This window comes from Cynocephalus volans, chromosome 7 (assembly GCF_027409185.1).
Source record: "Cynocephalus volans isolate mCynVol1 chromosome 7, mCynVol1.pri, whole genome shotgun sequence".
In the NCBI taxonomy this organism is placed as follows: Eukaryota; Metazoa; Chordata; class Mammalia; order Dermoptera; family Cynocephalidae; genus Cynocephalus; species Cynocephalus volans.
The window spans coordinates 69,509,959-69,535,908 of record NC_084466.1 but is presented as its reverse complement, the minus strand read 5'-3'; the positions used below and the strand labels follow the sequence as shown (position 1 = coordinate 69,535,908).

General features: G+C 38.5%; 1 protein-coding gene across 1 annotated transcript in view; it reads left to right on the top strand.

Moving 5' to 3' along the window:
* Positions 1-25,950, top strand: part of NEK5 (NIMA related kinase 5) — a 107,347-nt gene that overhangs the window by 29,220 nt on the left and 52,177 nt on the right. The window contains exons 7-17 of the mRNA XM_063103469.1: positions 917-971; positions 2,252-2,452; positions 2,526-2,607; positions 4,018-4,151; positions 6,502-6,686; positions 9,500-9,566; positions 10,422-10,538; positions 11,531-11,617; positions 13,226-13,318; positions 24,494-24,574; positions 24,815-24,883. Of these exons, the coding sequence (XP_062959539.1) occupies positions 917-971; positions 2,252-2,452; positions 2,526-2,607; positions 4,018-4,151; positions 6,502-6,686; positions 9,500-9,566; positions 10,422-10,538; positions 11,531-11,617; positions 13,226-13,318; positions 24,494-24,574; positions 24,815-24,883 (1,171 nt within the window). The remainder of the gene's footprint in view (positions 1-916; positions 972-2,251; positions 2,453-2,525; positions 2,608-4,017; positions 4,152-6,501; positions 6,687-9,499; positions 9,567-10,421; positions 10,539-11,530; positions 11,618-13,225; positions 13,319-24,493; positions 24,575-24,814; positions 24,884-25,950) is intronic.

Sequence of the window (25,950 nt, the reverse complement as noted above, 5' to 3'; positions counted from 1 at the left end):
TGACAAATGGTCAGTGAATTCCTAGAAACTCTAGAAAGCAGTTCAAATTTGTTTCGTTCAAATTCTGCAATCACCCTCTATTGCACCCAAACCTTTAGTCTCTCTTTCTCTCTCTCTCTCTCTCTCTCTCACACACACACACACACACACACACACACACACACACACACACACACACACACACACACACACACACACACACACACACACACACACACACCTAGTAAGCGTTGCTAACTAGTTGAGCCCTTAGCCTCACTTTAATGAATTCTTCTTGTTTTCGCTCTTTGACCACCTCCTTGACTTCTTATTATATTTTCCTTCATCTTTTAGATTTAATTATGTAATTGTCTCTATAAAATAACTTTTTATTCAACCACATATAAATATTTACTAACTACTAAGTCTGTAAGGAACAAAGCTCAAGTTATATTGTAAGTACGTTTTTCAAATGTTTATTGAGAACCAGACACTATGTTTATCACTTAATATAACTTTGGTTCCGTCAAAAGACTTGGACAGAATACACCTTTGAAAATCAACCATACTTTATCTTTTGAGATAAAACAAATTCGTTTGAGTCCTGCCACTCAGCAAATTGCTCAAAATTTCATCATACACACATTTTGTTTGAACACGTGAAGTTGAAGTAGATACTGAACCATCAGATTGTAGCAAAGTTTGTATACCTTTTGTTTGCTAGGGTTCTGACAGACTACAACTGGTTTTTATTTTACTTCTTATCTTGGTAAGAATGATATATCTGATTCTTGATAATATATCTGAAAGCATTTGTAAAAACTGATCAACCTATATAAAATTAGAAAGCTACACAAATGTAAGGCACTAGAAGGATAAAAGCTTTTATTAAGAATTATGGATATTTTCTTGGCATGTAAACTCTTGTCTTCTCTAGGGATATTTGGTCTCTTGGCTGTGTCTTATATGAGCTCTGCACACTCAAGCATCCGGTAAGTATGTTAATCGTCAGAATAATCTTGAGTGATTGGAATCATATAAATGAAATTAACTTCTGGGAGAAAAAAACTTAATGTTTGGTTTCACTAGATTGTTAAAAAATTATATGGACAGGATATTAGAAAGAATGATAGATCTGTATGTCCTGACATGGAAAGATGTCTAAGCAATATTATAAAGTAAAAAGTTGAAGTTGGAGAATAGTTTATGGAGCATATTCCCATTAAAAATAAATTGTCTTTAAATATAAATATTCAACAAAGGGAAAAGTCTGTAGAAAAGCAGATGCAAGTTTCTAAGAGTCTTCTCCCAATTGTCACACAGGATGTGTTAATTCCTCTAGCAACAAGTTATGGCAACACGTGTGAAATAGCATCTACGGGGGAAGCTCATTAGATATCCAATGCCCAGGGTTTTTATTGGGGACTGGTCACATAGGCACCTGACACACCAAAATTACAGAATCCCAAAAGAAAGCAGGTGTTCAGCACCAATCTTATTATTTGCATGAATAGTTTAGGCAAAGAGAGCCACTCTTACATTTAGGGAATGGTAGGAATTCTCCTGAATTCCCAGATATCAGTCAAGGGCCAACATTGTAAGCAGGTCTTTCCAAAGATACCCTGCTTTGTCAACTCTTTTCTACACAGCTGTCATTATTATTATTATTATTATTATTATTATCATCATCATTATCATTGTCAAAGGCCACACAGCTAGTATCTGACCAAAACCTGTACCTTTAGTGCCACATCATGGTGTTGAACATTGTTATTATATATAAATAGCTAATGGTTTCATACAATGGAAGATTTTCTGCTTTATGAAGAGTTTTGAGGAAATGAGGAAATATTTATTTTATGCTAATTTTTAAAAAGCAAGACATAAAACTTGGTATATCAATATAATGTCAACTCTGTAAAATAAACATTATTTTTAAAAAGATCAAAAGGAAATACGCCTGTGGGTGGTGAAATTATATATATCTTTCTGGACTGCTTATAACTTCCTATACTTTCCAGTTTTTAATAATGAGTAAATGTTATTTTGATAATAGGAAAAAATTAAAACTAAAAATAACCTTGTTTTTAAATAACATGGCATCTCATTGAGTAACTGCCTGCAATATCTACTCACAAAAGATTAGTTGATGAAAATATACTGCTTCTAACTGCAGTTTATAAACATTGTTTTGCTTCTTGATTTACTTATTACTTTGATGCCAGTATTTAACTTTTCTCTGATTTAGTCCTCTTCTTCCTTGTCCTTTCAGTTTGAGGGTAATAACTTACACCAGCTAGTACTGAAGATCTGTCAAGCACATTTTGCCCCAGTGTCGCCAAGGTTTTCTCGTGACCTACGGTCCTTGATATCTCAGCTCTTAAAAGTATCTCCTCGAGATCGACCGTCTGTTAATTCCATTTTGAAAAGGCCCTTTTTAGAGAATCTAATTGCCAAATATTTGACTCCTGAGGTGAGTTTTGAGGTGCATGGATTTTGGCAGAGATTTTGGTCTGTTGGTCCTTGACACGTGTGTATGGTTTTAGGTCATTCAGGAAGAATTCGATCACACACTTGAATGCAGAGCAAGATCGTCAGCCCCACAACCTGCTGGGAAGGTGATTGGGGGTGAGAATGATTTAACCATGAAATCGGAAAGCATTGATTAGTTGTGTCTCACACAGTGAGTTTTAATAGCAGGCTGGCAACATTGGCAGGGAAATTCCACCAAATATATTGAACGTGGACATTTAAAAACTATGAGCAGTATAAGCAGGAAAAAAATCTTGTCCAATGACACCTAGTGGATGTGCCTGAAACTTGTATATTTAGCTCATGTGTGACCTGAGGATTCAGCAACTTTCTTCTCACTAGTCAGGAAACCTTCACAAAGCAGAGGATATGCTAGAGATGCTTGAAGAGGTTGAATCCAAACTTAGCTTTTGTGTAGGGAAGGGATGGAGTGGGATAATGTTCACAGACAGACATGGGAGGCTGAAGTGAGCTTAGTTTTCTGAAGTAGAGAGGATGGACTGGCAATTAAGAATTCTCTGGAGTGGAAGCTAGGATCTAATCTTGGGCCTAATTGGTAACAGTGTGAGAACCGTTACTATGTGATCCCAGGTGATATTTTACAGTACGGTAATGATAAGTAGAGAAAATAATTTTAGTCGTGGTGTTAAGAACCACCTGAAGTGATGAACTGCTCTGCGTGCGTGTGTGCGTGCGTGCGTGTGTGTGTGTGTGTGTGTGTGTGTGTGTGTGTGTGTGTAAGAGGGGGAGGGTACTCATTAAGGAAGAGAAAATTACTAGTTCAGTTGGTGCTGTGAAAGTAAGAGCAGCAGTATTTAGCCATAATAGAATGTCTGGACTTAAAGCATCAGGAGGAATAAAAAACCTCTCCAAGGAATCTGTGATAGAAAAATGTTATCCAGTGTGATGGAGAAACTAAAATTGAGGAAGGTTAAAAAGAAAATGAATGAGCCTCTTTGCCACGTTGAATTTGATTTGACATTGTTATATATCAGTCTAGATTGAGAATGGTTAGAAAACAGATAAATAGGGGATGAAAGTGCATTGTCCATATTTCTAATACAGGAGAGACAGGAAAACAAGAACAAATTTTGATAGAGACAAAGATAAATATGTTAGAAGACCTATTCATCAATTGCAAACAACAACGCACAGTGAATGGTGTGGCCCAATAACCCAAGCTCTGATGACTACGTTTAATTACTTGTATCATTATCTCTTGCATTTTGTTTCTGTAAATGTTAACATTAATTCCTAATTTTTTAAAAGCAGTGTTATGTCTTACTGAAAATATGTAAGAGAACCCTGGAAAAATGGTTTTCTCTATGCAAAGGAAATGCGTAGTAATTTTTCATTACTACTTCTCTCACCGTGTGTAAAATATCTCTGGCTAAAGTAAACTTACTGTGTTATGAAATGTAGTTTATGTTTATACTCTTACAAGTATCAATATAAAAGATGTAGAAATTTTTTAAAATTGAAGTTGTTTTATTTTGGTTAAATAAGATTCTAAAATCCATAAAGTGAGATTCCAGGGAAAGTGCCCACCAAGATCAAGGATATCCGAGCCAATGAAAAGGAAGGATCTATTACATAGACATGAATGGAGATCACCAGCAGGAGCCCAGAAACCTGTATCTGTAAGTTGTACTAAACCTCCCTTTGTTTCTTTGGCTGTGGTGTATTATGATAGACCTACCTGCACATGTTCACAACGTACAGGATCATGAATTTGGAGTTCATCAGTTTTGTACTTCTAATAAAATCATTCGGTAATTAAAGTGGTACTTCTTTGGACAACTTCTAGTTGTTATATTTTTAAAAAAGAATGCTGTGTTTTCTCAGAAGCATATATTTGTTTTAGTTTTCTCTTTATAACTGAAATACTTCTAATTCCTTTGAATAAATAAGATTTTTCTACATAGGACAAGTAGGTAACATAGTGACAGAAAATACCCTGCATTTTATACTCTTAATTCTAATGTGGTATATGTAATTGAGAAGTTTGTATTATATAATAATTGATCTTTCCCTAGGGATTCTGTATGCTTAGTTATTTGAGTCCACTTCAGCAGTGTTTTTTAGGTCATGCTAGTGCAATGCTTGTGGTATAAAAGTGATGAATATTGCCTTTTAATTGAAGAATTATATTTTTAGAGAAGGCTTATGGTATAATTAGAGGACTATTTGGAAATATATTTACTAAATGTTTACTTGATATATAGAGATTTTTGGAATTATGGTTAAATTACTGCCCTCTAGGGCCGAGCCCGTGGCGCACTCGGGAGAGTGCGGCGCTGGGAGCGCGGCAACGCTCCCGCTGCAGGTTCGGATCCTATATAGGACTGGCCGGTGCACTCACTGGCTGAGTGCCGGTCACGAAAAAGATTAAAAAAAAAAAAAAAAAAAAAAAAATTACTGCCCTCTATTTGATAAAATGTGGCTTAACTTTATTAAAGAATTTTTAGAGTATGCTGTGATTCAGAACACTGTGTTAGACCTGTAGGAGGGAAATAGCATCTGAAAGATTCAAGGTGGATTGAGTTAGGAAAGCTGTGGAGCAGGTTGACATTTGTTCTAATCCTTTGAAAAGCTTCGGCTGATGCAGTGAAATAAATGGGTCTCCACCTCTGAAATTCCCATTACTGTGTGGGATTTTAGAGAAAAATCCTAAAGAAGCTGTTTATTTCCTTCCAATACTTCTCTCTATTTCTAACGTTTTTTTTTTGGTGGCTGGCCAGTATGGGGATCTGAACCCTTGACCTTGGTGTTATCAACACCACCCTCTAACCAACTAAGCTAACTAACCAGCCCTATTTCTAACCATTTTTTTAACAAGTAATTAGTAGTACCTTCTTATGGGTTGTATACAGGTGAAATTGTAAAACGAAGAAAACTACTCACTTTAAAAGACTTTAAAAATAAACATATAATTTATGTCTAGATTAATAAACCAAATTTTATACATTTACTTTAATATTTAAATAGAACTATATGAAAGTCCCACTTGGAGGTTAAAGATGGTCAAATACCTACAATTCCATATGGTTCAATCTAACATACATATAAACCATATATCATTAAAAGAACAAAGAATGTAGCATGTTCTTTTTTACAATGAGGACATTTCAGTTTTAATCATTTGTTTATTATTCATATTACTAACTATCAGTTCCTAGGTCTTTCCAGTGGTTTATCTTTTTTCACTTTTGTTATCAACTGTTAAGTAGGCAGAGTTGCCACATGTAAAGTTAAATTGGCCCTGCTTCACTCTTTAGCAGCAAGGTCTTGACTGCTTTCATATCTTAATTTGGTCTGATTTTTCTAGCTCAGTATTCAGAGGCCTCTACTCAGCTCTGAGATAAACTTTTGTTTATGGTTCTCCTCTCAGTTCTGGTTGGAAAGGGTGATGAGGAGTAGCTTGGGACAGTAATTTGCCCATCAGTGCTGTTATGCGACCTTCCTTGTGTTTTCTTCAAAAGAATGACGCTGAATAACTCAGCATCTTCCTTTCTTCAAGTCATGATGCCATTTGGCATTTAGTCAATGTATCAGAAACTAAATATGTTGCAAATCCCCAAATTTGTGAGTTGCACAGTAGCATTTATTCTCCCATAAAGTATAGTGAAGTATAATTAAACTTATGGAAAATAGAAAACAAGAATTCTGAGTTAATTTCAGATCTTGGGTTGGCTAGGCATACTCACCAGGTAAGTATTTTTTGCACACTAGCCATGGAGTATGCATGATTCATATCCACACCTTAGCAAAATTACAGACTACTGTACCACCGTACTTAGACTTCTAAGGTCTTTTTCAACTCCTGGATTTGGAGACTCTAAGATTATTTTACTCTGAAAACAAGTCTAGAGCAAAAACAACAAAAATACAGTTTCAGTGCCTTGTGTTAGTTATGGTAGCTATCAAATTATCAATTATTATAGATTTATATTATGTTTTTCAAAAAATCTTTTTTTTTTTATTCCTCAGATGAAAATGATAGAAAGGCCCAAACTTGCTGCAGTCTGTGGACATTATGATTATTATTATGCTCAACTTGACTTGTTGAGGAAGAGAGCCCACGAACCAAGTTATCACTATGTTCCTAAAAACGATACTGGAGTTGAGGAGAATTATAATCAGGGAGAAAATCACAGTCCATCTCCAGGTCAATGGTAATGTCATAGTCTAACGTAAGATTTGGTCCTTGGAAAATATCTTTATATATCAACATTCTTTTTTCTGAATTCCTTCTAAACTCTCCTAAGACAATCCAGGAAGAATTTTCAAACTCTTCACTTTAAACACTTAACTCACAGTTCACTTAACTTTTCCATCTGAAATCTGATGTGGCTTATCTTCTTATTCATGGAGCCCTTTAACTGTGGGCACAGATTCGTACTCTTGAATTCTTAGTATTTTTTCCTTCCTCAAAATTCCACTATTTATAATGAAAATATAAATATAAATAGTTATAATAAATAATATATTTATATATAATATATTTATTTATAACTATGAAAGAAAGTAGTTATGGGGCCGAGCCCATGGCGCACTCGGGAGAGTGCGGCGCTGGGAGCGCAGCGACGCTCCCGCCGCAGGTTAGGATCCTATATGGGAATGGCCGGTGCACTCACTGGCTGAGTGCCGGTCACGAAAAAGAAAAAAAAAAAAAGAAAGTAGTTATGTATGTTTCATTTTCCAAAGAGGATATCAATACAAATCATTAACAATTGAATTATTAGAATCAAATGATTATTAGAGATGTTTCGAAAAGTGAAATATATTTCATTCAGCTTTTATAGTCTAGGGATTTTTAAGATATGGAGTATTGAAAAGAAAATAATTATGCTTAGACTTCTCTTATGGTAGTTTTTCAAAAAGTTTACTCCATTACAAATTTCTGCAGGTCTACAATATTTTCAATTGTTTTTTCCCACTGATGTTGAGAGTATTCCTATGTCTAGAGTAATTGACACCCATCACAGGCCTGAGGACCTATGTCTGAGAGTTATTTTTTAAAATGATTTTGTCATCATATTTTTTTTGGTTCAGAGTTGTGAGTTTGCTAACTTTGGTAACTGTGGTTATTTATTGTTGAAGTGATCTCATCAATAGTGAAAATTAGATAAGCAGGAATGATAAAAGATTGATTTTTTTCAGAAAAGAATGATGAGAAAAGTAGATATTTTATTTTTAAAAGATATTGGGTGCTGTTATGGTTTTATACGTCATCAGAACACATTTTGAATTACCCTCGTGATCATCAGAAGTTATGTGTTCCATTAGTTCAAAGCGTAATATCCATGTAGGACTCAATCAATGAGACATATATTTTATGTAGGAACTGGGAGCAGCCACAAAACTCCTTTTTCCTTTTCTCAGCCACTGGGAAAATGTATCTTCCACTCTTTGTGTAGATGTGAGAGCTGTCAAACCGCTGATTATTTTGGTTATGTATGATTTTATTTCCCAGGCTCTCACATGAAGTGGTAGGAAGGTCCTTCTCTTCCTTGTATGCCGTGCCCATCACAGCCCCATCCTATGAGGACGGATGCTCCTCTAAGGCCTGGTGTAACCCCTCCTCAATGTACACCCCCAGCTTTCTCTGCTGAGCTCTGATTCCAGGCCATCAGATGGAGGAAGAGGAATTTGAACAGCGTTAGAGGAGAGAGAAAGAGACATGGAGAGACTTTGTCTTTTGGACAGCCCTTGGGTGACTGACTAGTTTTACTCATGAAGATATCGTTGCCTGTGCCAGTTACGTTTTTGATGACTGCTACAATTTAGCCCGCGTTTGATTCAGGCACTATCTATGTGTTGGACATTGCCCAGGCACCTTCACAGCCCTAATCTCTCCTAATCCTCATGTCAACCTTTGTGAAATGACACTGTGTCCATTTTACAGATGAGGAACTAAGACCCAGAGACCTTAACTAGCTTGTCATTTCATCATATTTCTAAACTTGACTGATTATGAACTTGATTCTGTAAATTGGAGACTGCTCATCAAGACTTTCCTACAGGAGTGAATTGTGAGGTGATAGTTCTGCCTTTGGAACCCTAGAAGTTGCTGGTATTTCCCCAAATCTTTATCACATAGTTCATACTATAATTTGAAATGCAGTAGTTTTTATTTAGTAACCAGAACCAGAAATTATAGAAATTCTTTGCATGGAATTCTGCAAAAGATATAGATAGAAGGGCTGGCCCGTGGCTCACTTGGGAGAGTGCGGTGCTGATAACACCAAGGCCGTGGGTTTGGATCCCTATATAGGGATGGCCAGTTGGCTCACTTGGGAGAGTGCGGTGCTGACAACACCAGGTCAAGGGTTAAGATCCCCTTACCAGTCATCTTTTGAAGAAAAAAGAAAGAAAAAAAAACAGATATAGATATATAAAGCATAGGTATAAACCTGAAAATGGTTTGACCAGAACTATGCTCGCAAAATACCATAACATTTCGAGAGACAGCTAAAAGCATCATTTCTTTCTTCGTTAAGCATTTATGTGCCAGCATTACAAGCAGAGGTAAAGGGATGGGGCACCACGCTGCTCTCAAGGAGCTCAGCACGTAGCACAGGAAACAGACAAGCAACCAGTGTTAAGTCAGGAGTGACAAGCTGCAGGTTAGATACCTGCACAAAGCAAGACTTGATCTGGGCATGGGTTTGTTTCCCTACCCCAAACATATTATAGACTATGGAAGGACTGAATCCTGCCCTGAAGAAAATTCACTGGATCAGCATCTTTTCGTTTTTCTCCCGTATTTCTAATTATTCTTCCCTCTTTATCCATCTTTCCTCTTGATTCCAAAATTTTATTTTACGATGTAAACATTCTGTAACTTTGAACTACTTCTTGAACTTGGAACGTCAGGCCACAGGTGAATTTTGTATCTCATTCCTAAGCTGAAAATCTACTTGTCAAATTGGTGCCTAAGATTAGTTAAAATTTCTATTCAAGCTTAATATTCTTATTTCCTAAGGCCTGCTGAGTACCTTCAGAGGAAATTTGAAGCTCAACAATATAAGGTGAAGGTGGAAAAGCAATTGGTAAGTAAAATACCAAATATGGGAAGCAATCAGGAATTTCTTAATAGTTTCTCTGTTCACAGACACTCATGGATCCTTAAGTCAAAGTTCATTCCGGTAAAAGGTCAAGACTACCCTCCAGCCTTTCCCTGTTTTGAATAACTACAGAAGGATAGTGGAAACAGGCTTGAATCAGAGTCTGGGGAGCCCGGTTTTTTCCCTGGCTCTATTACTTGCTGTGTGGCCTTGGGCAGTTCATGCAACCTCTCTGAGCCTCAGTTTCCTTTTCTGTAAATGATAGTTTTGGAGTAGATGAGTTCCAAGGTCCCTTTCAGTGCTGCAGTGTTTTGATTCTATTTTATTAAAGAATCTTCTACACAATTTTTTAAAAAGTGACTATGTACTTTATTTAAATTGGATGTTAACCTTTACCCTCAAGTACCATGTCAGAATTCTGGGGCTGAGAGAGGCTAGATATGGATCTTACTTGTGTCACTCTTATTTTGAACTGCCCAAAACCTGTATTTCTATTCTTATATCTAATCTTATGCTTTGGGGCTGCTAAACCTTTTCAAAGCTTCAATTTCACAATTATAATTTTCCAATTCAGAAAATGAATCTAGGTGTCTCAGATAATAACAGAAGGTATCAATTGCTCAGTATAAACAACATAAATGGTTTAATTAATTTTTAAAAATTGTTTAACATTTCATACTTGAATTAAGAAAATTCTGCTATTTACCATTAAAAGAAACCCTCCAAATACTGAGTGTGCTTGGTGATATAATTCTTGTTTATAGGAAAAAGTCAAAGTAAAATCAGAAGATGTTTCCAAAATGCAAGTATGTCTTATAAATTATTTCATTCAATAAATAGGGTCTTCGTCCATCTTCAGCTGAGCCAAATGACAACCAGAGACAAGAACTAAGAAGTGGTGGAGAAGAGCCTAGATTCCAGGAGCTGCAGATTAGGAAAAACAGAATGAGGGAACAGGTTAAAAACAGTCTAATTCCAGGACTACCACTTTGCTTGTATCATTGTCTTTTGCACTGTAATGCGGTGTTGCTTCTGTCTCCTACCAAGCACCTGAGAGGGTCTGTTGCACAAATGCTTGTTGGACACACTAAATATATAAAGCACCATACTGGGTGTTGTAGGGGATACAGAGTTATGTACGACTATGTATTTTACCTTCTCAGAGAATGCAACATAGCTAAGTTCATAAGGCTTTTTACTTTGGATGGATAAAGTAATTGTCCATCATTAACATATTTACAATTTGTGTTAGTTTCCTAGGGCTGTAACAAAGTGCAACAAACCAGGTGGCTTAAAACCACAGAAATTTCACAGTTCTGGAGGCTGGAAGTTCAAAATCAAGGTGTCAGCAGTGCCGCACTCCCTCTGAAACCTATAGGGGAATCCTTTGTCTCTCCCTAGCTTCTGGGGTTTTTTTGGCAATGTTTGGCATAATTCCATTCTCTGCCTTTGTCACATGAGCTCTCCTTGTGTGTCTTTGTCTTCACATGGCCATCTTATTATAAGGACAATCAGTCATATTGAACTGGGGACCCACCCTACTCCAGTATGACATCATCTTAACTAATGACATCTGCAGTGACCCTATTTGCAAATAAGGTCACATTCTGAAGCAGTGAGGGTTAGGACTTCAACATATCTTTTTTGGGGTAGACAAAACTCAACCCATAACAGGATTATACATAAAAGTGGGGTATGTAAAGTAACTGAATATCATTAACCCACTGAGTGTATAGGAGAAGTGAGATCTGTATTTCCAGCCACTGTATCCCTCCCAGGACATGAAGTACCATAGCCAAAACATGAGGCCAATTATCATCTTTAGGAGCAACAGGTTTTCTAATTCTTATTTTATATTACACATTTAAAAAATTGTGAGTGGTATAGAGATTATTTTTGTTAAGTTGTTCACAAATATTTAAAGTTTTTGGATTGGGTTTGCTTTCCAGGAATATTGGAAGCAGCTAGAGGAAATACGCCAACAGTACCACAATGACATGAGGGAAATTAGAAAGAAGATGGGAAGAGGACCAGAGGTAAATTCATTCTCCCAGAGGAAGCATTGTTCTACTGGTGTAGAACTAACTGAATTGAGCAGGCGTTAAAAGTAATGATCTCATAGAAAAGATAAAGTTTTATTGTAGAGATAATCATGCAAAAATGTTTTTAAACAGGAAAGCTATCAGACCTAATTGAAGCTTTACTTTGTTATGGTTTACTGGGGACAAGATGATGAGGATATGTGAAATACTCAGTTAGGAAAGGCTAGTATTAAAAACACTTGTTGATTGTGTTTCTCATGAATCAGTCAATAAGTACAATATTTATTGAGTAGCTATGTTAGTCCAGAACTAGATTAGATGCAGAAAGTTGCAAATGAGTATAAGTGCTTGCCAATAAGGAGGGAAAAGAGACTAGCATTCATTGAATTCAACTGCCTACAGGGTGTAAGGTTCTAAAGTCTACATAAGACAGGGTCTGAGAGCAGCTGAGATGATTCTAGAAAATTCCTTCAAGATGCCATATTGGAAATTCATCCTTCCGTCTCTCAGGAGGGTCTCTAGAGTTGGAGCAGATTGCTGCTGCTTTAGTAGAGCTCCAGATGAAATAGCTGGCCTCTGTTTGGAGACCATGTTGTATGATAAAGACATGGATATTTAAATGCTAAGAAGACCCTGAGCACCCTGGAATGCCCCTCCTGTGAGAGGCCTGCGGGCCTGAGATGCTGTCTCCCATCTCACAGTCACTGGGTCACACACTCGTTGAGTAGAACCGCCACACCACTGAAATCAATCTGTTTTTCTCTCCCTCCCCCCCATCCCCCCAGTGCATACAGATGAATTAATATAAGTTAAATGAGCATATGGTACAATTCAGTTGTATGTGCCAGGCTCTGAACTAGAGCTTTCTCGTAGTTCATCTCATTTGTTCCCCATAGCAGAGAAGTTAAGTAACTCCTCCACAGGCACTTAGATATCACAAGGTAGACCAATACTTAAATATCCGACTCAAAATACCTACTCTTCTAGCATTTGCAGTTTTACTTGTAAATAGTTGGACAGATAAGACACGTGTGAAACAGTAATAGTAGAAGACTGAAGTCCTGTAGGTACATAGGAGCAAAGATGGGGAGGAGGAGCAGGTTGAGGGGTTTTATAGAAGGAGGGGGTCGGGCCTAAACTGGGTCCGAGGAGAACAGTGGAGTTTAGAGGGGCAGAGCCGAGGAGGAGGGCATTCTGAAAGAACCGTGCAGAGGTCGGACAGAGGACCGGACGTGCTAGGAGGGGCAGCTTGGAGGTGGTTCTCTCCCAAGCAGAGGCTTGGTTCATGGTGGGGAACCTCGGGCCATCATCAGCCTCATATTTAAGGCAGCTCTGTGATGGGAAACCTGAGTCCAGGGAGGATGGGTAGCAGACGTTTCTAGAGAGACTAGGAAAGCAAGGTTTGGGGAATTTCGAGGCAGCCATAGGGAAAAGGAGCTATCAAGAGGGCTCCATCCAGCCACTTGCATTGCTCATCTGTCTGCAGCAGGGAAGCATTGCGTCACTAGAGCCAGTCAGATCCTGGCTGGGTACATACAATAAAGTGGCCTTCAGAACTCAAGCGGAACCTATCTTGTTAACTGCGTGTCATTTGTGTTAAAGGAACACTCAAAAGTAAGTCATAAAACCTATTTGGTGAAGAAGAGTAACCTGCCTGTCCACCAAGATGCACCTGAGGAAGAAGCACCTGCGCAGGTAGTGATGGCTCTTGTTAGGTGTTTATGTGCTTCCCAGTGAGTTTGCTCTAGCTAGCCCGCTGGTTCTTACTCCTCACTGTGCCATAGAATCATGTGGGGAATGTTTTAAACACTCAGATGCCTAGCCTCCACCTTAAATGGTCTAGGATGGGGCCCAGGCATCCTGTTTGCAGAAGTTGCCAGGTGGTTCAGAGTGCAGCCAAGTTTGAGGACTGCTGCCCTTTAGCATGTGAACGTTCAGCTCTCTGGGTGGTTTGAGCCAATGTCCCCGGTGTGTTGGTCGTGAAATCTGATGGTCAACTTCTTTTCCATTTCAATTTTACATTTTTCATGGGGGTAGAAGGCTGGGCAGAGTTGAAATATCAAATGGATCTCAAGAGAGTGTTTTTCTGTCTGAGAAAAGATTATATGATTTTAATGCTAAATGAATCTGTTGATTTCAACTAATTCTGAGAATTATTCAGCCTGTGAAGTGGCCTCATAAACAATGTTCCTGTGATTAAATATTTTACATTTCAGGGAGTTACAATATATTGATTTTGTGAATAAGAAGCTCAAGTGTGCTTTTATTTTTGCCTAGTAAGAAGATTCTCAATGATTTGGCTTGTACCAGGAATTATTATTATTATTATCAATTGACTCATCTTTATAATTAGAGTAATTCTTTATATTTTCAATTATATTTATTATTAGAGCTTGGTTCAGAGTCAACTAGAAATTGGAAATCCTCAAGATAGTGTAAACTTGTTGTTCAAAGGTACCAGTAGGATCATGGTCAAATTCCATAAAAAGACAGCTCAGATTTTACATTTTTTTTCTGTCAGGTTTTACCTGGTTATGTAACACAGTAGAATCCATTACCTTAATATTAAAAAAATAAAATAAAAAATCAAGTGTCTAAAAATAAGCAAGGCATTGGAAAGAACATAAATTATGGTGCCTTCTCTCAAAGAGTTTATATCAGAAATTAGGTGAATGAAATTTTATATGTTTTATGCAAGAAGGATAACTTTGAAAGAAAACACACCAAAATGCTAGTGGTGGTGTTTAATGGCATCTAGATTGGTGTGAATAGGGGTGATTTTTTTTTTTCTCTGCTCTATCTAAATTTTTTATAAGGAGGTGACAGCACTTTCACTACAGAAATGTACAATGAAGTGTCAGCACTTTATTCAAAATCTTCAAACAAAAAAGGGCATCTGCTGTTTGTTGATAGCTCTCCTCCAGAGGAGCTCAGCAGCAGACCCCTTTCCAAACTTCAAAGGAAATTATCACCCAATTTATCTGCTTTTTGAATTCAGGTTTTAACTGTCTTGTTTGAAGGGAATATGCAGCTGTACAATAAAACGTTTTTTGAAGTCTCTTATGCTACTTGTAGAGTTATCTTTCCAAAATACCAATTGGAACACATTACTCTGCTTGATCATCTATGGCAACACCTCCCTTTTATAGACAGGAATAAAGCCCATTTTTCTTTTTTTTTTTTTTTTTAACATGAAGTTTTATTTTATTTTATTTTATTTTTTTTAAATTTTATTTTGTCGATATACATTGTAGCTGATTAATGCTCCCCATCACCAAAACCTCCCTCCCTTCTCCCTCCCCCCTCCCCCCCAACCATGTCCTTTCTGTTTGTTTGTTGTATCAACTTCAAATAATTGTGGTTGTTATATCTTCTTCCCCCCCCCCCGGTTTGTGTGTGTATGTGTGTATGTGTGTGTGTGAATTTATATATTAATTTTTAGCTCCCACCAATAAGTGAGAACATGTGGTATTTCTCTTTCTGTGCCTGACTTGTTTCACTTAATATAATTCTCTCGAGGTCCATCCATGTTGTTGCAAATGGCAGTATTTCATTCGTTTTTATAGCTGAGTAGTATTCCATTGTGTAGATGTACCACATTTTCCGTAACCACTCATCTGATGATGGGCATTTGGGCTGGTTCCAACTCTTGGCTATTGTAAAGAGTGCTGCGATGAACATTGGGGAACAGGTATACCTTCGACTTGATGATTTCCATTCCTCTGGGTATATTCCCAACACTGGGATGGCTGGGTCGTATGGTAGATCTATTTGCAATTGTTTAAGGAACCTCCATACCATTTTCCATAGAGGCTGCACCATTTTGCAGTCCCACCAACAATGTATGAGAGTTCCTTTTTCTCCGCAGCCTCGCCAGCATTTATCATTCATAGTCTTTTGGATTTTAGCCATCCTAACTGGGGTTAGATGGTATCTCAATGTGGTTTTGATTTGCATTTCCCGGATGCTGAGTGATGTTGAGCATTTTTTCATATGTCTGTTGGCCATTTGGATATCTTCCTTAGAGAAATGCCTACTTAGCTCTTTTGCCCATTTTTTAATTGGGTTGCTTGTTTTCTTCTTGTAAAGTTGTTTGAGTTCCTTATATATTCTGGATATTAATCCTTTGTCAGATGTATATTTTGCAAATATTTTCTCCCACTCTGTTGGTTGTCTTTTAACTCTTTTAATTGTTTCTTTTGCTGAGCAGAAGCTTTTTAGTTTGATATAATCCCATTTGTTTATTTTTCCTTTGGTTGCCCGTGCTTTTGGGGTCGTATTCATGAAGTCTGTGCCCAGTCCTATTTCCTGAAGTGTTTCCCCTATGTTTTCTTTAAGAAGTTTTATTGTCTCAGGGTGTATATTTAAATCCTTAATCCATTTTGAGTTGATTTTAGTATACGGTGAGAGGTATGGATCTAGTTTCATTCTCCTGCATATCGATATCCAGTTATCCCAGCACCACTTGCTGAAGAGGCAGTCCCTTCCCCAGTGAATAGGCTTGGTGCCTTTGTCAAAGATCAGATGGCAGTAAGTGTGTGGGTTGATTTCTGGATTCTCTATTCTATTCCATTGGTCAGTGTGTCTGTTTTTATGCCAGTACCATACTGTTTTGGTTATTATAGCTTTGTAGTATAGCTTAAAGTCAGGTAGTGTTATGCCTCCAGCTTTATTTTTTTTGCTGAGCATTGCTTTGGCTATTCGTGGTCTTTTATTGTTCCATATAAATGTCTGAATAGTTTTTTCCATTTCTGAGAAAAATGTCTTTGGAATTTTGATGGGGATTGCATTGAATTTGTATATCACTTTGGGTAGTATGGACATTTTCACTATGTTGATTCTTCCAATCCAAGAGCATGGAATATCTTTCCATCTTCTTGTATCCTCTCTAATTTCTCTCAGCAGTGGTTTGTAGTTCTCATTATAGAGATTTTTCACCTCCTTGGTTAACTCAATTCCTAAGTATTTTATTTTTTTGGTGGCTATTGTAAATGGGCAGGCTTTCTTGATTTCTCGTTCTGCATGTTCACTATTGGAGAAAAGAAATGCTACTGATTTTTGGGTGTTGATTTTGTATCCTGCTACTGTGCTGAAATCATTTATCAATTCCAACAGTTTTTTTGTAGAGGTTTTAGGCTGTTCGATATATAGGATCATGTCATCTGCAAACAGGGACAGTTTGACTTCATCTTTTCCAATCTGGATGCCCTTTATTTCCTTCTCTTCTCTGATTGCTCTGGCTAGTACTTCCAACACTATGTTGAATAGGAGTGGTGAGAGTGGGCATCCTTGTCTGGTGCCTGTTCTTAAAGGAAAAGCTTTCAGCTTTTCCCCATTCAGGATGATATTGGCAGTGGGTTTGTCATATATGGCTTTAATTATGTTGAGATACTTTCCCTCTATACCTAACTTATAGAGGGTCTTTGTCATGAATGAGTGCTGAACTTTATCAAATGCTTTTTCAGCATCTATAGAGATGATCATATGGTCCTTGTGTTTAACTTTATTAATATGGTGTATCACATTTATTGATTTGCGTATGTTGAACCAACCTTGCATCCCTGGGATGAATCCCACTTGATCGTGATGAATAATTTTTCGTATGTGTTGCTGTATTCTGTTTGCTAGTATTTTAGTGAGGATTTTTGCATCTATATTCATCAAGGATATCGGCCTGTAGTTTTCTTTTTTGGTTATATCTTTACCTGGTTTTGGTATCAGGATGATGTTTGCTTCATAGAATGAGTTTGGGAGATTTGCGTCCATTTCAATCTTTTGGAATAGTTTGTAAAGAATCGGTGTCAATTCCTGTTTGAATGTTTGGTAAAATTCTGCTGTGAATCCATCTGGTCCTGGGCTTTTCTTTGTTGGGAGCCTTCTGATAACACCTTCAATCTCCTTTATTGTTATTGGTCTGTTCAAATTTTCTACGTCTTCACGGTTCAGTTTTGGGAGCTTGTGTGTGTCCAGAAATTTATCCATTTCCTCCAGATTTTCAAATTTGTTGGCGTATAGTTGTTTATAGTAGTCTCGAATGATTCCTTGTATTTCAGATGAATCAGTTGTAATATCGCCTTTTTCATTTCTAATTTTTGTTATTTGAGTCTTCTCTCTTCTTTTTTTTGTTAGCCATGCTAATGGTTTGTCAATTTTATTTATCTTTTCAAAAAACCAACTTTTTGATTCGTTGATCTTTTGAATTGTTTTTTGGTTTTCAATTTCATTCAGTTCTGCTCTGATCTTAATGATTTCTTTCCGTCTGCTAACTTTAGGATTGGATTGTTCTTGTTTTTCTAGTTCTTTAAGGTGAAGTGTTAGGTTGTTCACTTGCCATCTTTCCATTCTTCTGAAGTGAGCGTTTAATGCAATAAATTTTCCCCTCAATACTGCTTTTGCAGTATCCCACAGGTTTTGGTATGATGTATCATTGTTTTCATTAGTTTCAATAAACTTTTTGATTTCCTGCTTGATTTCTTCTTGGACCCATATGTCATTAAGTAGAATGCTGTTTAATTTCCATGTGTTTGTATAGTTTCCAGAGTTTCATTTGTTATTAATTTCTAGTTTTAATCCATTGTGGTCTGAGAAGATACATGGGATAATTCCAATTTTTTTGAATTTATTGAGACTTGATTTGTGACCTAATATGTGATCTATCTTGGAGAATGATCCATGTGCTGATGAGAAGAATGAATATTCTGAGGTTGTTGGGTGGAATGTTCTGTAGATATCTGCCAATTCCAATTGGTCTAGAGTCTTGTTTAGATCTTGTGTTTCTCTACTGATTCTTTGCCTAGATGATCTGTCTAATATTGACAGTGGAGTGTTCAGGTCCCCTGCTATTATGGTATTAGTGTCTATTTCCTTCTTTAGGTCTAATAGAGTTTGTTTTATAAATCTGGCTGCTCCAACATTGGGTGCGTACATATTTATGATTGTTATGTCTTCTTGATGGATCAGTCCTTTTATCATTAAGTAGTGTCCCTCATTGTCTCTTTTTATGGTTTTTAGTTTAAAGTCTATTTTGTCAGATATAAGAATAGCCACTCCAGCTCGTTTTTCTTTTCTGTTTGCATGGTAAATCTTGTTCCATCCTTTCACTCTTAGTCTGTGTGAATCTTTATGGGTGAGGTGGGTCTCTTGTAGGCAGCATATAGTTGGGTCCTGCTTTTTGATCCAGTCAGCCAGTCTGTGTCTTTTAATTGGGGAATTTAAGCCTTTAACATTAAGAGTTGTTATTGAAAGGTGTTGATTTATTCTTAGCATTTTATTGGTTGTTTGGTTGTCTTAGGTGTCTTTTGTTCCTTGCTTTCTGATTTACTGTTTGGTTTCTTTGTTTGTTGGTTCCTTAGGTTGTAGATAGTGTTTTTGTTAGCTTGTTTTCTCTTCATGAATGCCATTTTTATTGTACTAGCGGGTTTAGATTTTTCTTAGGTTTTTATGGCAGTGGTAGTTATTTTTCAGGAACCAAACCCAGTACTCCCTTGAGGATTTCTTGTAAGGGTGGTCTTGTGGTAGTGAACTCCCGCAGTTTTTGTTTGTCTGAGAAATATACTATTTGCCCCTCATTTCGGAAGGATAGCCTTGCAGGGTAGAGTATTCTTGGCTGGCAATCTTTGTCTTTTAGTATTTTGAAAATATCATCCCATTCCTTTCTAGCTTTTAGGGTTTGGGATGAAAAGTCTGATGTTAACCTGATTGGGGCTCCCTTATAGGTGATTTGACGCTTCTCTCTTGCAGCTTTTAAGATTCTCTCTTTGTCTCTGAGTTTTGCCAATTTGACTATGACATGTCTTGGAGAAGGCCTTTTTGGGTTGAATACGTTTGGAGATCGTTGAGCTTCCTGGATCTGAAGATCTGTGATTTTTCCTATACCTGGGAAGTTTTCTGCCACTATTTTGTTGAATATGTTTTCAATGGAATCTCCATTTTCCTCCCCTTCTGGAATACCCATGACTCGGATATTTGAGCGCTTGAGGTTGTCTGATATCTCTCTCAGATTTTCTTCCATGTCCTTGATTCTTTTTTCTTTCTTTTTGTCTGCTTGTGTTATTTCAAACAGCCCATCTTCAAGTTCAGAGGTTCTCTCTTCAACTTCGACAAGCCTGCTGGTTAAACTCTCCGTTGTGTTTTTTATTTCGCTGAATAACTTCTTCAGTTCAGCAAGTTCTGCTACATTTTTTTTCAGGACATTGATTTCCTTGTATATTTCCTCTTTCAGATCCTGTATACTTTTCCTCATTTCATCATGATGTCTAGCTGAGTTTTCTTGTATCTCATTCAGTTTCCTTAGAATTATCACTCGAAATTCCTTGTCAGTTATTTCAAGGGCTTCTTGTTCTATAGGATCTAGAGTATGAGATTTATTAACTTTTGGTGGTATACTTTCTTGATTTTTTGTATTTCTGGTGTCTTTTTTTTCGTGTTTATTCATTGTGGCAGGGGGTTTCACAGTCCACCGGTTTAAGACTAATGACTAACTAGGATGTTGCTGTGGTTGCCAATTTGGTATGGCTCCCGCCGTGACTGCTCAGTTGGCCTCTAGTGTCTTGTGTGTGTGGTTGCCTCGGGTCTTGGGCTTCTCCGGGGATCCACCTTTCTGGTCAGCTTGTACTCTGCTGGGCTGGTGGATCACGTACCACAGGGTGTGTGATCTCTGTTGAGCTTTCACTTTCTGTACAGGACTTCTCCCCGTTCCGTGTGCTCTGGCCCAGGCTGTTAGATCGTGCAGTGGCGACCCCACCGGGTGTGTGGTTTCTGTCGAGTCTCCGCCTCCCTGGCCGCACGTCTCCCCCCTCTGTGCACACTGTGCTGGGTTGGGGCGTGTCTTCTGCACCCCTCGTCTATCAGCTGGGCCTTCAAGACCCTGCTCAGCACCGCCTCGCCCAGGAAGTCTACCAGGTTTCTGCTAGGCACAGACGACCGGTCTCTCTGGGTGCCTTTGTAGCACTGTGTAGATCTTTCTCGGGTCTTGTTCACCTTTGTATCCTCCCGGTATAAACCGAGTCTAGTGCCCGCCTGCAGCCTGCTCTCCGGCAGGTTCAAGCAGACCTGGGAACTCTCCTACCACACTATTCCCAACCAGAAATTCGTTAGGCTTTTTTCCAAACTGGTGGTCGCAGAGATGGTATCTGCCTCCCAGTAACAGGAAGTTTACCGGGGCCGGAGTCCAGGGTGTGGTGGAGTGACAGTCGGCCCGCCCATACTTCCTAGCCCTCCCAACACTGGTCGGGACGCCCCACACCCCCAGCCCTGCCAGAGAACCGTGGAGGGAGTGGGAGAGGAGGCCGGCCCGCAGGGTCCGGAAAGCCCCGCGCCAGGCCAAGCAAATGGGCTCAGTGATGGCCGAGCAGGGCGGAGCTGCCCGCACCTGGGAAAATGGAGGCAGCACCGGGGCAGTGAGTGGCCTGGTGGTGCAGGCGGGGAGCCGCGCGGGCATCCACCCCCCGAACAGAGCTGTGCCAGGGATCACTCACAGTGCTGTGCCAGGTCGGGCGCTCGCTCTGTCTCTGGTTTGTTGCCTTCCGTGTTCTCGGCGCTGCCGCCTCGGGCTGTTCAGTCGCGGGGCCGCTCGGGCGCTCCCAGGAGTCTTCTTTAATGCCAGCCTGAAACCTCGAATCCTGGATAGGGCAGCTGGCCGCCTTCAGTGCGGCCCCAGCCTCCGGGATCCTGGCTGCATCCACAGCAGCCCTGGCGCCATGTTCCCTGTTTCAAGACTCACTTTTGCAGCTAAGAATCAGTTCTTTTCCTGCTCCACACTTCAAAGCTGTTGCCTGTAAATGAGGCAGCCTCTCCTGCCGGGGGCAAAGTGGCGTTGAGCCCCCACGACCGGCCAGCAGCAGCAGTCCTCCCTTAAGAGATGGCCAGAGGAAGGTCCACAAGTTTCCCGGCTGCCCGAGGCCCAGTGGCCACCTTTTCCACCTCAGCTACTCCGCGCCAGCCGCCGCAGCTGCCGCCATCTTGAAACTCCAAGCCCATTTTTCTTAGCCTGCCATGCCACACTTCTGTGAGTTGTTCCCAATAGAATGTTCCAGCCTCATCTCTCACAATTCTCCCAAACACACACCCCCAAGGGTCTAGCCCCCTCAGATTATTATTGTAAGCCCCACTTATTTAAAAAAGGCATCTTTTCTCTTCCAGGCCTTTGAAAAATACTCATTCCTCTACTGAAATATCCTTTCTCTCACTTCTTTACTTGCAGAACTCGTCATATCAGGCCTCTGGTGAAGTTTCTAACACTTTTTGTCCCTTTCCCTTAGAATTAATGACCACCTCCTCTGTGTTACCACAGCATTTCTATGTACTTCACACACAGCGTGTCAGTTTGAAGCCTTGTTAGCTGTTTGCCCTGCAACCTTGGGAAGGATGTTTTTCTGCCTTGCAATATTACAAAACCTGAAAACAGCACTGTGACTATGTATCTTACTTATGTTTGTGGAGCTGGTTGTCTGATGTGATTGTGTAGTCTGGTTGCCTCAATTGTACACGAAGTGTCACATTGCTTTACTTTCCTTAAACTACAACTTTCTCCGACTCCAACTCCCATCCACCGCAACTGTAAAGTTCCCCAGCATCATGTCTTGTGAGAGGCCCTCAGGGTACCTTGGGGCCTGGGGTCTTTGTTGAGGCAGGGACTTGAGGCTGGCGTCCAGTCTCTCGCCCACCACTGAAGTAGCGCCCAGCACCACTCCTTTTTAAAAACAGCTTTATTGAGCTATAATTGACTATAGTAAATTGCCCATATTTAAAGTACATACTTTATAAGATTTGACATGTGCATGCACGAAACCATCACCATGATCAATACAATGAACATATCCATCATCCCCCAAATTAGTTTGTGCCCCTGTGTAAATTCCTCACTCCCATTTCTCCATACCTCTCCTCCTACCTCATCCCCAGGCAACCACAGATCTGCTTTCTGTCACTGTAGATTAGTTTGCATTTTCTAGATTAGTGTGCATCATATATATGGAATCATACTGTATGTACTCTCTTTTGTCTGGCTTCTTTCATTCGATATAATAATGTTGAGATTTATCCATGTTGGATGTATCAATAGTTCATCATTCCTCTTTATTACTGAGTATATTCCATTGTAGGAATATATCAAAATTTGTTTATTTGTTCACCATAGATGGATATTTGGGTTGTTTCCAGCTTTGAGGTATTACAAATAAAGCTGCTATGAACATTTATGTACAAATCTTTGTGTGGACATATGTTTCTTTTCTTCCTGTTGGGTAAATACTTTTTCCTGGAATGTCTGGATCATGTCGTACTGTATATCTAACTTTTTAAGCAACTGCCAAATGGTTTTTTAAAGTGGTTGTACTGAGTTACATTCCTACCAGCACTGTATGAGATTTCCATTCTCTCTTTGTGCAGCTCTCTTCTCTTTGGGACTCTGTCCTTCTAACTGCAGCAGCTTTAATATCCCCAGGTTCTCAGCTTCGTCTTATCAACTCAGGGAGTTTACCAGACTCACCATAAGTTCCCCATCCCTGCACCATGACCTGCAAACTCTCTCAAGACAGTAGACTGTAGGGCTCATCCCGTTTGTTTTCTGTTTCTCAGAGATCACTATCTTTCATTGTTGGGTGTCTAATGTACTAAAAACCAGTGTTTCTATATTTGATCTGGCTTTTCTGCTGTTTCAGGCTGGGGAGCCAATCTGGTCTTGACTAGATGCAGAAGTTTGCAGAACCTACTTGTTGTGAGGGGTCGGGGCAATCCAGAGTTCCATTTTGGACATGTTGAGTTAGAGAATATCTGAGAGATTACATAACTGCTTTGGGGCCTTTGCCCTGTGTTCCCTCTGCATGGAACATACTTTCTCCAGACCTTCATATGCCAGAGTCCAATATCATTACAGGGCTTAAATCAAATGCCAAGTAAGATTTTCCTGTGTTAATCTAACCCACTAATTTTCCATCCTATTGCCCTATTTTATTCCCTTATAGCTCTTAACACTTTCTGAAATTATGTCATTAATTTGTTAACTCATTTATTGCCTACCCTACTCCAGTAAAACAAAAGCTCCATGTCAGCAGGGGCCTTTTCGGTCACATTCATTGTGCTAACCCATTGTGTTGGTGTCTGGTCCACACAGGGTGCTCAACAGGAATTTGTGGAATGAAAATTAAAGTGAAGATGATGCTAAGTAGGCAGTAGATGTGTCAGTCAAGCTCAGAGGAGAGGAAAGGTGAAGCCTGAAGACACACATTTAAGTTGTTGCATAAAGATGGCATTAAATCCATAGGAATTAATGAGACCCCTTGTACTGAGCAAGAGAGGAGCAGAAGGCCCAGGACAGAACCCTAAGAAATCTCAGCATATACAGGTCACCTCTCAACTGATCCTTTGACGTTCTTGTCATTCACTTTTACAGGCTTCTTTTATTCCTGTCAATTGCCTGTCAATTTTTAGAGCCCCTCCTTCCTTTATACTATCATTGAGTCGTGTACTTTTCTTATTTTCCTAATCAATTAAGGGAAGAGTCCTGTAGTCAAAATTACAATTTTGAATTGGATTGGGCTGGATTGGACTGGACCAGAGTGATAAGCATTGTTACATTACAGAATTTTATCCATAGAAATGCCAGTGTTAAATGTATTTATATTTCAAGTTAATGGATATGTGCCCAAGTTTTTAGTGAATTAATATTAACTTCCCTGTACAAAGGCATGTTCTTATTCACAAATCAATAATCAGATTCCATCCAGAAATCAAATCACGTAAACAGTGTTGTGAATTCAGAGATTGTGAAAATATAATTTTTTTTTTTTTTGGAGGCTGGCTGGTACAGGGAAAATGTAATTGTTTGATCAATATTAAATGATATAATTGTATTTTTCTCTAAACTTTCAGGACATTGAAAGAGACTGGAAACAAATTAGGCTTCAGAACATAAAGGAAAGTAAAATTCCAGAACAGAAATATAAAGCTAAGGTAATAAACATTTCGTCTTTTGGTTCTGTATTAAAAAGCTGGCTAAGGGGTCCACACCTTGCAGTCTGGGTTGCCTACATGATTTTCCTTCTACTTTCTTATGGAATTGCTCTATTTTGTGATGTTAGACTAGTGGTTTTAAGTATTTGTAATGTCAAAGTACAAATTGTAGGGAATTGTAATTTTAAGACTTTTATTGAATTGCTAAACTAGGATTTTTTTTTTCTTGTTTTCTTCTAGAGAGGGGTAAAATTTGAAATTAATTTGGACAAATGTACTTCTGATGAGGACACCCTCCAAGAGGAAGAGGTATGCCATTAACTGTACATTTCCATTAGCAGCTATAAGAAAATGAGTGTATCTTAATAGCATGTTTTATGAAATTATCCCACAGGCTGTATGGATAATTTTCTTAAATATTCCTAGAAGGGTCTCTGGTGTTCAAATGAGTCTTACATATAATTTTTATCCTCCCATTTTTTTTTTTTTATTAAGGTTATTTCCTTAGATGGGTTTTTTCATTTTAATTTTTTTTTAATAAAGGAGCTACTTTTCTTATATTAACTTTTTATCATAGCCAGATTAAAATAGAAAACTTGATACATAGTCAACAACTAATATACTGGCCTAAAAAAAATTGAGCAGGTAGACTGACACCATGCACATTTATTTTAGGTCTTAATTAGTTATTGATAAATTTGTACCTTTGAGTAAATCTCAATTATGCATTTGGGCTCTCCTTGCTGCAGTAATAAATGCATGAATACAGTAAATCCAAATCTCATTTTATTACTTAATTTCAACATCTTTTTTATCCCACTTTTTATCAGACGTACTAACAAATGTCAAAATTAACTGATTTGTTTTTCCATTTTACTTTCTCTGAATTCACTTTTTAAATTACTAAAAGGTAATTATGAATAATCATACCTAGCACTAAATTTTAAAAAAACTTTTTAATGTTATAATTTCTTATTTTTACAATCATTTTACTACATAAAGACTTCATTAGAGTGGTGATAGTTAGTGCTCACGTCTATTTAACCATAGGGCTTCTAAGTGCTCCAGAGCTGTGCAGATCTGGGAACCTGTTTCTGGGCTGGAACCTGAGGAGTGGCACATCTGTAGAGCTTCTGTGACATGAGGAGCTGAAATGGCCCTGCTAGAATGAAAGAACAGAGCCCAAAAAGTTTAATTGCTGGGGTGTTCATCCTTTCTTACTCTATGCTTTGATATGCTTGAAACAGAAGTGATCATTTTAGTATTGATTATGGAGTGTTAGAAGATTTAGAGACCTGGTTAAGAATGTTGTATACATAAAGCAGGGCGTGGAAGAGAAAACCTTGAGAGTTCTGTGAATGGAACTGAAGTAGAAT